General features: G+C 41.5%; 1 protein-coding gene across 4 annotated transcripts in view; it reads right to left on the bottom strand.

Annotated features, from left to right (window-relative positions):
* The window catches only part of GRIA2 (glutamate ionotropic receptor AMPA type subunit 2), a 141,024-nt gene that overhangs the window by 62,411 nt on the left and 64,000 nt on the right, over nucleotides 1-14,613 (bottom strand). For all 4 annotated transcript variants that reach the window (XR_006725077.2, XR_006725076.2, XM_045517056.2 and 1 more), the window contains exon 3: nucleotides 1,930-2,169. Coding sequence is in view for 2 of the 4 variants with exons in the window: in XM_045517056.2 (XP_045373012.1) it covers nucleotides 1,930-2,169 (240 nt within the window). In the remaining 2 variants the exon portion in view is untranslated. The remainder of the gene's footprint in view (nucleotides 1-1,929; nucleotides 2,170-14,613) is intronic.

The raw sequence follows: 14,613 nt of genomic DNA, 5'->3' as shown, positions 1-14,613 counted from the left end.
GCAAGAGTGAAAGGTGTATTAACAATCCTCCCAGATTTCAGGTTGGTTCTGCTAACATAGGAGACTGAAGGACTCAGCAGAGGACAAGAGGAAGGACTCTGAGAAGCCTAGTGTCCTGAGCCCTTTTATCACATTACCGAGAAGGATGCCCCAGTGTCCTCCAGCACGCTGGAATCCGTATGTACTCTCAACGGTTCTGTGTTTTGAGTTTTTCACTCCCTTCTCCACAGAGGGGGAAGGCTGCTGACTGTTGACAGAGCTGTGTTTTCAGTTTGTACACCGCTGACTGGCTTTTCCAGGTAGGGTCCTCATTCTCAGGACTGGAGGCCAGGACAGAGAATCAGACACCGGGCTGGAGCACGCCCAGCCAGACTGCTGCAGCCAAGACTCCAAACTGATCCTTGGAGGAGGGGCTGACGGCCGGCTCTCTCCTCATCTGCCCTTGCAGGTTAGCAGGGTGCCCTCTCCTGGTAGAAACAGGTTTCTGGTTTCCACCCAAACCTTCAAAGCCAGCTGCTTCCTGGACAGGCTGGTATGTGGGGACCATTCCAGATTTGTGCAATAGTGGTTCTCATTACTTTTGAGTTTGGTGATGGGTGCCTTCTGGAGAAAAGCCACCTATTATTATGTGCATGAAATGTTCATGTGATTTTAGGACGTACACAGACCCACTGAAACAGAATCATGGACCCAGGAATGGTTAAAAATATCTGGAAGTCTATGACAGGTCAGTCAGTCAGGTCTGCTAATACCAAACTTCACAACAAGGGATGCGGAAAACACAAAGAAAGTACCCTCCCCCAGCTAAAAAAAAAAAAAAAAAAGAATAGTATAATGAGGCAAGACTCTATCCAATTGGCATGTTAGTCCAAAATGTCTCATCATTAACAACTGCACGGTGGGGAGGGCATAGCTCAGTGGTGAAGCACCAGCCTAGCATGCACGAGGTCCTGGGTTCAATCCCCAGCACCTCCATTTAATAAATAAATAAACCTAATTAAGACCCTCCTAAAAAAAAATAATGTCTCAAAAACATAACTGTACAGAGTTGTGAAAAAGCCATGCATGAGTCTACTGTCAAAAGACCTCAGTTCAGCTGACCCACACGTGGATGGGTCATAAGAAAGTCTTTCACATTCTCTGAGATTCAGGGATCTCATTCTAAAGCAAAATTAATAATAACTGTCCCTGACTGATAAAATTTTTGCTTGTGAAAATCTTTCATATATATAAATTTTTGTAGTTCTTATTCATATATTTATTCCAATTTTACCCAAACCGATTTCCAAGGCAGTCACCTCACTGACCTTGAACTAGTAATAACAGTCATCATAGGGTCTCAGCTGCTGGTGCCAGGAAGTGCTTTTTTCATTACAACTGCACATCAGGGCATGATGTGAACACAGTCTACCTCTGTAAATTGTACACTCATGATTTTTTGTTTATTTTACTCTAAGTTTACTTCCCAGGTTTCAAATTGTATTATTCATTTATAGCATAATGAAACCAAGTTACCTTTGGGCTTTTTTATTTTTTTAATTTTAATTGAAGTGTACTTGATTTACAATGTTAGTTTCAGGTGTACAGCAAAGCGAATCAGTTATACATATACATACATATATGTTTTTTCCTTTCAGATTCTTTCCCATTATATGTTATCACAAGAGATTGAATAGAGTTCCCTGTGGTATACAGTAGGTCCTTGTTGTTTATCTACTTTATATATAGTAGCATGTGTCCGCTAATCCCCAGCCCTTGATTTATCCCTCTCTACTTTCCCCTCTCGTAACCATGGTTTGTTTTCTACGTCCATGAGTCTGCTTTGGTTTTCTCCTAATACACTCACGGAGCTCTATGGCATTACATGGAAGCATCAAGGGTGGGCATTGAGTCTGACCCATCATAAAGAGACCAGGTATTGTCACTCACCTCTGTCGCTGTCGTAGAGGTATGCAAACTTGTCCCACTGGTAGTATTCGATCAAGCTAAGAAGTGCTCCTTTGAGGTCAGGTCTCATCTGAATGACGAACGGATGGGTACCATCTGTCGGGAAGCTGGGGGTGATGAAGGAGACGTGCAGCGTTCCACAGAATGACGTGATGGTGTTGACGGACTTCTTGTCGTAAAATCCAAAAATAGCGTAGACTCCTCTTGAAAACTGGGAGCAGACTAGAAGAACAGGGAAAAGAGAATAGATAATCACTGAGGTTGGCATACAATCGCACGGACTTGCTGGAAACTTAATGCCTTTTTTTGTATAAAATACCAAAGAATCAACAAATTGAAAAAATACAGAGTTGACATCAATAATTCATCAAATTTATGAGCACTTATTTACTTAGCACCCTAGTTGAGAGATTCAAAGAATCATAAAGCATTAGAGAAATGATTCCGGCGATAGGACTACATCAAACTAAAGAGCTTTTGCACAGCGAAGAAAACTATCAACAAAGTGGCCTACTGAGGGGGAGAGGATACTGCCAGTTCATATATCTGATAAGGGGTTATATCCAATATATACAAGTAATTTATAGAAGTCAATATCAAAAAAGAAAACAACCCAATTAAACAATGGGCAGAGGGTTTGAATAGACATTTTCCAAAGAAGACATGCAGACGGTCAACAGGCAGATGAAAAGATGCTCAACATCACTAATCAGGGAAATGCAAATCAGAACTGCAATGAGATAGCATCTCACACCTGCCAGAATGGGTATCGTCAAAAAGACCACAGATAACAAATGCTGACAAGGGTGTGGAGAAAAGGGCACCCTCCTGCACTGTTGCTGGGAATGTAAAGTCGTGTGACCACTGTGGAAAACAGTATGGAGGTTCCTCAAAAAACTAAAATAGAACTACCATACGATCCATCAATTCCACTTCTGGGCATTTTTCTAAAGAAAACATATGCACCTCCATGTTCATAACAGCATATTTATAATAACCAAGATATGGAACAAACCCAAGGGTCCACAACAGATGAATGGATAAAGATATGGTGGTATATATATATATATATTTACACACATTGGAATATTACTCAGCTATAAAAAATAATAAAATCTTCGATGGACATAGAGTATATTGTGCTGAGTGAAATAAGTCAGTCAGAGAAAGGCAAATGCTGTATTATTTCATGTATATGTGGAATCCAAAACGCAAAACAAATGAACAAACATAACGAAACAGAGAGTCACAGATACAGAGAACAAGCAGATGGTTACCAGAGGGGAGAGGGTAGGGGATGAGAGAAATAGGTGAGGGAAATCAGGAGGTACAAATTTTCAGTTACAAAATAAATGAGTCGGGGGTGAAATGTACATGGCGATCATTTTGTAATGTACAGAAATGTCACATCACCATGTTGTGCACCACGAGCTAACACAGATGCTGTAGGTCAATTATACTCAAACAAGCAAACTCACAGAAAAAAGGTCCCATTTGTGGTCACCAGAGGTGGAAGGTAGGGGGGAACTGGATGGTCAAAAGGCCCAAGATTCTAGTTATAAGATAATTTATTAGGGATGTAACACACATGATTAACATAATTAACACCCCTGTGTGTTACATATGAAAGTTGGTAAGAGAGTAAATCGTAAGTTCTCATCACCAAGGAAACATTTTTTTTCTTTTAGTTTTCTTTTATTCCTGTACATGAGATGAGGGATGTTCACTAAGGTTACTGTTGTGAGCATTTAACAATATATATAAGTCAAGTCATTGTGCTGTACACCTTAAATTCATACAGTGCTGTATGTCAATTATACCTCAGTAGAACAAGAAGAAAAAAAGAGAAAAGAAAATACACATGATTTAACAAACTACGTAAGTGTAAACATATTTTAGGACAGCCCCATTTAAAAAAAAAGTACAAGTAAAAGTCATTAGTTATAAGAACAGTCTACAATTCCCTGGGATTTATACACATTCATAAGAACTCATTCTCTATATTATCTGACTCTTTTAAGAAGCTTTATTGCATTAATAATGCTTTTTTACTAGAAGATCAGCATGCTTATGAGAAGTTCTGATGCTGACCAGAACCTCTTTAAGAGAAGATGGATACAAGACTCACATCTCACACAGAGACCCAGGAACGTGTTACCTGAAACGTACATCGCTCACCTTGCGTGGCTCAGTCAATTAAGTGAAATTCAGAGCTCCTAATTTTAATCTTTTCCACAGACTTAACTTATCTCATGTGTTCTACTCCATACAGAACAAAAACTGTTACCAAAGTATTTTGGCTTGGGGTCATCATTCTTAGAAAGATAATACTTTATTTGGAAGTCCCTGTTACTCCCAGAGTCCCTTGTCCTCTGCCAATATCTGTATGTCAGGGAGCTGTGTTCTCCAGCCCCTCCCCCATAGTCAGACCATCACTGAGTCACGGTCATTCTAACACCCCGAAAGACTCCAATGTGGCTTACTCATTTCTGTCTATACGCCAACCGTCTTAGTGCACCACCAGCACATAGTATGCACCTTGTATTTGCCATGTGGCCTGGCACGGTACATTAACTCATTTATTTCTCATGATATCCCTTGAGGTAGGAACTATTATTAATCCCAAATTACTGATAGGAAATTTAAAACAGAGGGGAATTAAGTGGCTTTACCCAAGTTCAGACAGCTAGTAAGTGAGAGATGCTGTATTGAAACCCAGACAGTCTGGATTCAGAGTCGACACTCTTAACTGATGGATAATACTGTGTCCCACATTCAGATAATTGGACTACCTACCCAACTTTCCTCCTTCATCTAATTATGCCCCTTGCATTCAATTCTCCACAATATAACCAGGATAACTTTTTGAAACACAGTCTTGTCAAATCTCTCTGAAAAGTAAGTGTTAATTTATCCAAGACTAATCCCCTGCAATGCACCATGGAAACCAGCCCCCCCCCCCCAGTGTTTAAGACAACCTGTGCAAGTCAACCACATGTTTGGGTGAATGAATAGTTGATATTTTTTCATCTTGACTTCAATCCAAAATATGAAAGTCAGCTATCCAGTAACATAATCTAACAACCCAGAGCGTAATACAGAGCATTATTTTAAATTAATTAAACCTCATTGAAAGGATGAGGCCAAAAGTATCATATTCACAAAAATAAACGGTCTATAGACGAAATGGACTTGTTTCATGAGTAAGAGCATTGCTAAAATATATGCACATCCTAATAGCCAACTGCAGACCATACATGACAGGCAATGATTTTTACTGACTATTGTGTTATATGAAACAAAAGGAAAGCAAGGTTGGCTACTTCTCTGAGTGGCCCTTATTCAGCAAATTTTCCCATTTTCTTCTAAATATTTACTAATCTTCAGTTCATCTCTGCCTTTCTAGATTGTGTCTGTGCAATGTATCAATTGCCAGCTCCCTTACTACTAATTTTCTGCAGAATAGACTAATATATCTCGGAAAATACCTGCATGTGTTTCTTCACATTTAAATACTTCAGCGTAAAGCAAAGATGAGATGCCTGACCTTGTCTTATCTTTGTCCTTGTCTGAGTACAGAGGTTGAAGACACCCTTGCCGGTGTTTGACTGTGCTCACTCTTCACATGCATGGAGAAGCCCTTCCATTGCTGAAACCCTTCTAGGCAAACTCAGCCGTGATCTCCTACTGTATACATGGATATATGTGTATTGACATGTGTGTCTTAAACCTCAAGTTTGTTCAGAAATTATTGATTCCATATGACACAGAAAAATTAGCACTTGCTATAAAATCTGCTCTGGGTCTATTTTATTTCATTTCCTGCAGAGTTGGCCTGTCATCTAAAAGCTATAGGAATATCGGGCGGCATGATTTATTCATGAGACCTCCTCTTCCCGTCTGCAGTGAAGTTGCTTCTGGGCTGGGAACAGCAGGCCTGGCAAAGGATGGCCGGGCTTGAACACACAGACGCTCTTAATAAGGAGCCATGCCTTTCCTTTTCCATTTGTGTTAGACTCTGGAGTGAGTCGTCAAGGGGCCTCCTGGTTACCATGGCCATCTGGAAACACTTGGCTTTGGCCCCACAACAGGCACAAACTGTACATAACTTCGTAAGAAATTACAATTCACCTAACTCAGAAGGCACTTTTTTTCTTCCAGGCAATTCAGCTAATTGTCCAATGACCATGACTGTGTAACAGTGGCCTTTCTCTCCTGGTTGTCCCTGCTCTGTTGACTTTCTCCCCTGCCTGTATCACTGCATCACACATAGTCAACTATCTCCTTGCCTGTCCTCTAGTTTTCTGGGTATTTCTCTCTCAGTGTCCCTCTACCACACAAACAACTAACAGCCATCTGGTCAACATCACCCACCTCCCTCTCCTTACCACACAGCCATCACCGTCCCTGTCCCCAAATATAATAAGGCTTTCATTGAGATTTACCCCCAGGAACCAGCCAGAATGCTGACTCAGCCTCAGGGATGTTGCTTACCCAGTCCACTGTGATCATCTCAAGATGAACTGAGAGCCACACTCTGAACACTCCATCCCTAAAATACCCAAGAGGGTCTGCATTCTGCTGCAGACGTTCTCCCAATCCAGCCGGGATCCAAGACCCCGCTGATGCAACACACAAGGACACACATGTACTCCTTTCAAAGGACTCCTCGTCTGATTAGAAATAACATTACTCATTTTCACCTCTACCTCATTGCCCAGCAATCCTCCAAAATTTAAAGCCATGTCCCTCCCTCCGATCCATCCTCAAAGGAGGGAGATTTACTAGCACTGAGAATATTCAGGTAGTGTGTCAGAGCTCTGGAAACAATTTCAAAGACAACTTTTTAAAATGAGTGAGACAATACCACACTCCATACATAGCCATCTTCTCTGGGTCACCTCTGGAGGCAGAAGAAGGGGCAGAAAAGTCTCGGTCTCACCTCGAGATTGATGACCCATGCAGTTGCCCGTGAAACACTAGTCTGAATTTCTGAATGATTAGGCTAATCAGTATTAGAATTGCATTTGTGTCTTAAAACTCCAAACTGATTGTAAAATATTAAACAAAGATGCTCTCAATCAGTATGACTATAATTAAAAATTTAATCTCAACTTTGAGAAGCTCAGCAAAGGCAAGTGCTTTTAAAAGACACCTTAGGTCAAACAGCAGGAAGGATAATCTCCGGGATCCAAGTAACTTGCTGATTATTCCACTTCTTATTGCGAGCCCAGACGATGAAAGCCAATAACAACACTGATGGTGCATCCGACTCACATCTTTTCTCCTGGGCCATTCTGCTCACTGGTGCTGCTAATGTAGCATCCTCGGTACAATCGGAGAACCTTGCATGGTTAGTAGAAAGGGAGAAGCACAGGGCTTGATTTATTTTCGTTTTACATTTTTTAATGTACAAATTACCATTCACGTCTATGGAACCCATAGGCTGCTTCGTAAGCAGGGATGGTGCTTTGCAGGGTGTGCAAAGTCTGCTGAAAACGGCACCAACAAGCAATCCTGACCTCAGAATACGGAGACCACAGAAAATCTCCCTCATCTTCCATCACGCAACTTCCGGCATTACCTCCTTGTAAACAGTGACCTCGATTTTCCTACTGAAATTTCTCTAGTGAGCTCCTAAACACTAAATCCAATCAGTCTTTCCTCAGATCTAGCTAATTTACTCATCAAAATCTTGTTTGTATGTTTTCAAATTTTAACTTTTAAAATTATTTGTTCTCATTCTGGGGAAAACGCCATTGGTACTTTAATAGAGATTGCACTGACTTTGTAGATTGCCTTGGGTAGTATGGTCACTTGAACAATATTAATTCTTCCAATCCAAGAATACAGTATATTTTCCATCTGTTTGGTCGTCACATCAACATTTTCCTGGACGATTTCTTGTATTCCTTCACCTTGGTCATTTGTGCATTCTTCTGTATCACCTAGTCTACTGTTAATTCCTTCTGGTGTGTTTTTCATTTCAGTTACTGTATACTTTAGTTCTGACTGGTTCTTTTAGATGTTTTCTAGTTCCTTGTTAAAATTCTCACTGTGTTTAGCTAGTCCTCTCCCTAATTCAATTAGCATTCTTACTGCTAATGCTTTGAATTCTTTATCTGGTGAATTACTCTTGTTTTTTTACGAGTTTTGTTCTTTCAATTGAAACAAATTCTTCTGTCTTCTCATTCTGCTGAACTTTCTTTGTCTCTATGAAGCTAGGTGAAATAGTCACCTCTTCTGGTCTTTAAAGGTATCTTTTTGGGGAGCCCCTCTACACAGTCCGTGTGTGCCCACTGGCTTTGGTGGGAGAGCCGGGTCTGACGTGGGTGAGCATGAGTCACGTTTGGCCGGGAGTGCTGGCATCTACCACCTTGGTAGGAGGTGTGGCTGGGGTTGGAGGGGCTGGAGCCAGTGCCAGGTGTGAGGTGCAGCTTCTCTGCACCTCAGGAGCCTAGACCATCCTACTGGGGGCAGGGTCAGACCCCCAGCTGTTGGAGCAGAAGCCCCGAGGGTTAGGTCTAAGCTGGCTCCGTCGTCTCTAGGTGTGCGCTGTCCCCTCCCAGCACTGGCACATCGCCCCCTATGGCAGCACGGCCGCAGTGAGAGGGTCTGGTGTGGGCACTCAGCCTGGGTTTGGGCATGGGCTGTAGTGGCCCCAGCCCCAGAGTCCCAGGTTGCTCCTGATCTGCTGCCCCCATAAGTACCAGTAATGGCCACCCTCACCCAGCTCAGATGCCATTCCAGGTCTGAGCCACCTCTGCCTCCATCCCTCACGACTGGTCGGGGCAGCCCTTGCCCTCGTGTGGAGCTATGTTGTGCAGCAAGCGGGGCTGAGTGGTCTCAGAAAACTGGCCGGAGTGCCCTGCAGTTTCAATCTGCTTCCTCCTCCTTGTGTAGGTACGCAGGAGGGTGCTCTTCATGAGGGAGCCTAGGTTCCTACAGCCATCCTGTTAGGATGTTAGTCCCCCTGGTTTTCAACCCAGCCTAGAGGACTTGTCCTCCTGGTATCAAACCCTAGGGCCAGGGCACCCAATACACGGCTCAACCCTCACCTCCCCCAGGGAGGATCTCTACTCATGTAACCCCCACTTCTGTGCCCCCTCCCAAGGGCAGGCCCCTGGCTGATCACTCTTCCCTTCCTGCCTGATTCCATGTGGATCTTTCTTACACCCTTAGTTGTAGAAGAGTCTTTCTGTCAGTGTCCAGTTAGTTTTCAGTGAGAATTGCTCCACATGTAGATGTATTTTTTCACTTGTTTTTAACTGAAGTATAGTCAGTTACAATGTGTCAGTTTCTGGTGCACAGCATCATGTCCCAGTCATGCATGCATATACATATATTCCTTTCCATATTATTTTTCACCATAGGTTACTACAAGATGTTGGATAGAGTCCCCTGTGCTGTACAGAAGGACCTTGTTGCTTATCTCTTGTAGATGTATTTTTGATGTGTTTGTGGTTGGAAGTGAGTCCTTCATCCTCCCACTGCATCTGCCATCTTGGTCTCAACCTCAATATAGTACGTTTGTAGCTGGAGTCGACAGCTTAACTCTAATCTCTCACTCTCCAGTGGTACCCACTGCATAACTTTTAACTCTATATCATTCTGACTAATTCCATAAAAACAAGGAAAGAAAACTTGAAAACATTATCCTACAAATCATGTCTTTGTATTGATTTTCCCTTTCTGTTCATGGCACCATAACTATTGCAATCAATTGACTTTTGATACTTCAGAATACCTTTCCAGGTATGAGGAGACAGTATTTTGCGTGACAGGTAAGGTCCCTAATTATATGAAGCCTGTATAGTGTATTTCTTAAGTGTTTCTTGCACCTGAACGTTCTTTTTCTTTCTCCTTGGTTCTGCCAAACTAAACTCTTCCCCACCCCTCTCTCACTTTCCTCTAACTCATGTCCTTGTCTTGCTAGCCTTCCTAAAGAACACCACATAAAGGCATTCTCCAAGGATCAGTCTTCCAATCATTTATCTTCTCTTTTTACACTCTCTTAGTGGTCTCAGCCCTTTTAACAAAGTCAGATTCCATTTGTGTGTGTGTGTGTGTGTGTGTGTGTGTACAAATGTTTCCCAAGCCTGAATCATTACAACAATTATCTCGTTTATTTATTCACTGAGAAAATACACACTGAAAATATATTGCATATTATTATGCAGCAAATATATCATCTGCTCTATATATGGATATATAGGACCATATATATTGTAAATGTATACTGCATATGATTAAATTTTAAATCATGTATTTTCATAAGTATTTCTTACTGATTTCTTTGCTAGTATGATTTTTAAACTGAAATGTTAAATTATTTCAAGACCTGAAGTGTGAGCTTTCCAGAATAAAAAAAAAATGAAACAATGAAAAAGAAATGCATAAAATATCACTGTCTTACATTGTTTAAAATCCTATAACTTTCATCTTAAATGCTAAACCCCATAAAAAAGTTACCATCCCGTATCCCAGGACCTTGGGCTTTGACCTTAGATGTGGCAGTTGTAGAGGCTAAAAGTGAGACCAGCCAGGGATTGAACCCTGGCTTTGCTAGTTTCTACTTTGACTTGGTTGGGCAAGTTGTATATTTCATTCTGTCTCAGCTCAGCCAACTTTAAAAGATGGCAATAATATTACCCAATATGTAACTTGGGATGGGACCATATGAAAGAAAAAAAAAAAGCTGAAACAGTGCTGACAACTAGTAAGCCCCAAATAAATCTCTCGTGACCGCCCTTCTTATAGCCCATGTTGACATTAACTGTTTATTCATCGTGCACCAGGATTTTATTCATCCATTTCCTTTAGCACAAAATTCACCCGTTCCCTAAGACAACTGTTCGTGTGTAGCACAGGGGAGCTATGTTCAATACCTTGTAGTAACCTAGAATGAGAAAGAGTATGAAAACAAATATATGTATGTGTACATATGACTGAACTATGATGCTGGACACCAGACATTAACATGACATTGCAAACTGACTATACTTCAATAAAAACAATCAAACCCATCTTTTCTCCCCTTCCTTTACCCTCAGAGTGCAAACTGTCACCAAATACTGCCCATGCGACATCTCAAATTCTATACTCGCCAGCTCTGCTGACAATGCCTTAATGCAGCCTTTAACCATTTACTGACTAGTCACTGCAATGACCTCCCCAACAGCCCCTTTTATCGTGACAGATAGAACACTCCTGCTGAGAGCCCATCACTGTGTTCCCATTGCCCAGAGAATGAAATGCACTCCAGCGCTCGGGTGTCACCTGCTCTGCGTGGTCTGAGTCACATGCCTCTCCTGCACGTGACCCTAGAGCAATCTGCGTGTCTGCAGATCAGCCGGAGTGAGACATGCCTAGCTCTGCCCTTGAACTCTGAGCTAAGTGAGAACAGAGAATGAAGTGTTATTTCTCTCAAGGCACAGCCCAACGTCATGTAATTAGATACCAATTCTTCCCGACCTACCGTCAACTGAACATGATTCTTCCTGATTGTGAGTCCTGCGTGCACTCTGCCCTTACCTCCCTCCTGACTTGAAGCTCAGTATGTTTGAGTGCGTGTGCACATGTGTGGGGGCCGGGGGGGTGGTGAATCTGTGACCTCCTGGTGAGAAGGAATCCATGTGACAGCAGGAGAGGCACCTGAACTGGAAGCCCAGCTCCATCCCTCCCTGACCACCTGGCAGAGGGGCCTCTCAGCCTGCGCCCGCATTTCCTAACCTGTGCAATGAGAATACTGATTCCTTCCCTGCCTGCCTTGCAGGAATTCCTTCACGTTTAAATTAGTTAACAGACACCGTACAGCACAGGGAACTATATTCAACATCTTGTAGTCACCTAGAATGGAAAAGAAGCTGAAAATGAATATATGTAAGTACGTGTACAACTGAAACATGATGCTGCACATCAGAAATTGACACAACATTGTAAACTGACTACACTTCAATTAAAGATAAATAAATACGAGGGGGGAGGATATAGCTCAGTGGTAGAGTGCATGCTTAGCATGCATGAAGTCCTGGGTTCAATCCCCAGTCCCTCCATTAGAAACAAACAAATAAATAAATAAACTTAATTACCTGCCCCCCCAAAAAATAAAATAAAATAAAAATTTTTTAAAGATAAATAAATACATAAATAAAATAAAATAAACATAAATTAGACAATAGAGAAGTGCTGGGGGAAATACAAATCATGAAATAAATGCATGAATGACAACAAACCCAAGCATCGTGATTTGTGTGTTCTCTGCAAAACCCAATTTAGGCATTTTCACAAGTCTGTTATTAAATATTTGTGGAATGAATACATGATCTCAACTAACTGTGTAACAAGGGTATAAAACCGGTTCTAACAATGAAATTTCACTTCTGTTGACCCTGGGGTATTTCTGAAATCATAGCATAACGATATTTTCTTCCTTCACTATCAAATTGCACAAAATTTAATCTACCATTTTTATAGTGGGAAAAAACCCCACAGTTATTACTCCGAGAAGATAATCTTCCGAATATTCATGAAATCTTATTACTTTAAGCTTTCAAAATATATTTTATGTGTGGAAAAGTTGTACCAAGAGAGGTGAAGTTACTAACCTGAAAAAAATACATAGGGCAGGATGCAACTGAAAACCTAAAGGAAAAAATCAACTTCTTTGTCCTGGACATTCAGCCAATGACACATTCTGCCCTTGAAAACACCCTCAGGTAGCAAGACAACCTCAAATGTCTTAGTTACATAAGTCAGTGGAGTTACTCAAGCCTGAACACTTAGCATAAGCAACATCTGGTCCTTTCACAAGTGTACTTGTTGGAACCCGTGGGATATGGAACATTTGGTTTCCATATAAAAATTTGGGAGGATGTTAAATACGGAACTGTAATTCTTTCAGTCTTGGAGAATTGAGGTAAATTGATATACTTTTCTCATAATGGAAAGGGGTAAAACTGCCTACTTTCCAATGGCGGTATTATTTTAAAATGTAGATATCCACGGGGGCACCTTCTTTTCCCATCAATTGACAGAAAGATTTCACTCTCGGGAGCTGAGAATTCAGCACCTCTCATAAAACTCTCATCTCTTTACGCGGGGAGGGGTATAACTCAGTGGTAGAGGGTGTGCTTAGCATGCACGAGGTCCTGGGTTCAATCCAAAAAATTCTCATCTCTTTAAAAACCTACACGTGTCCCTCAGAGGCCAGCATGGTTCCGGGGACAGACACTCAGTTTACAGCAAGCGCCTGAAATGCTAAATGATCCAAAGACATCACGGAGAATAATAAACATTCACCGCAATGACATTTTCTATAAACGGCCTCACTGATGATTTTTCCCCGTAGCCCTGCCACAAATCATTACTATGAGAAATTACTCCTCCTTTGCATAGATTCTTATTCCATTTTTCATCCAAATACTAAATCTAGTAGAGCAGCAACCCTCGGGAATCGAGAACTATGAAGTTGTAATAACACATTTTTCTTCCCCCTCCCAAACAGCCATCCTCCCTGACCGCACTGTGTTTGCTGAGTGAGGTGAAATGTCCTAAGTTTATGGCTGTGGCCCACATTATATGCAGCTTGAAAAAAAAAAAAATCTATAACGTTTATTCTGGTTTCATTCATCACCTGGGGAGAGCAAGCAACAGCAGAACGGGCAGTAATAGGCAATAACTCTCAAGTGAATTTTAATGATGGGTTCTGGACATGTAAATGAAAGAGAATTACCTCCGTTTATACAAGATGCTAGTTTACAAAAGACACTCCCATTCTTCATCCCATGGGCACGTTTTTGCCCCTCATAAACACACAGAGTTCTCTCCACTGTGGATTCTTGCTTAACTCATGCTCTGTGTCAGTCCTGGGCCCCACATCTCTGATGCCACGTGATGGGTGAAGCATGCCGGTCCTTACGTCTGGAGGCCTGGCTTCTAACTCCAGCTGTAACACCAGCCACCTGTGTGCTTCTGGCTAACAGCAGCTCTCAAAGGCCTCCAGGCCCCCAAAGGTCCCACTGAGCTCACAGTCGGGCCTGAGCAGCCAAACAGTGAAGAGAAATTCTACACAGTGTCAGGGAGGGCGTGTTTGTTACTCACCACATACGCACTCATGGAAAATGAGTGTGCGATGCAACACAATTTCTCAGGTTAATTTCTACCATTCTCTGCCTGCTTTATTCATCTTTTTCCTTTTCCTCTTCTTTCTTTTTATAGCTTTCTCCTTTCCTCTTGTCCAGTTTCCTTCTTCAACTGTTTTACTTTTCTACTTCATGTGCATGGCTACTTTAAGCTACTGGGATTTCCTCTGCTCCACTCCTCATCACAATGCCTCAAGAAATGTCTGCTCTCTTACCTGACCGTCATTAAAGTGTACAAATTTGAAGGAACTTATTTTTTACCAAATATGGATTTGATGATATTTCAGCCCAAAGAAACATGTTAACTTTGAGGATTAAAAGCCTACATTTAAAAATATAATTGAAATAGAATTATATATATTTTTATTGAAGTACAGTCAGTTACAATGCATCAATTTCTGGTGTACAGCACAATGTCCCAGTCATGCATATACATACATATATTCATTTTCATATTCTTTTTCATTAAAATTATTACAAGATATTGAATATAGTTCCCTGTGCTGCACAGAAGAAACTTGGT

The sequence above is a fragment of the Camelus bactrianus genome, chromosome 2, assembly GCF_048773025.1.
Source record: "Camelus bactrianus isolate YW-2024 breed Bactrian camel chromosome 2, ASM4877302v1, whole genome shotgun sequence".
Taxonomy (NCBI): domain Eukaryota; kingdom Metazoa; phylum Chordata; class Mammalia; order Artiodactyla; family Camelidae; genus Camelus; species Camelus bactrianus.
The sequence above is the reverse complement of the archived record's forward strand: the minus strand, read 5'-3'. Positions and strand labels throughout refer to the sequence as shown.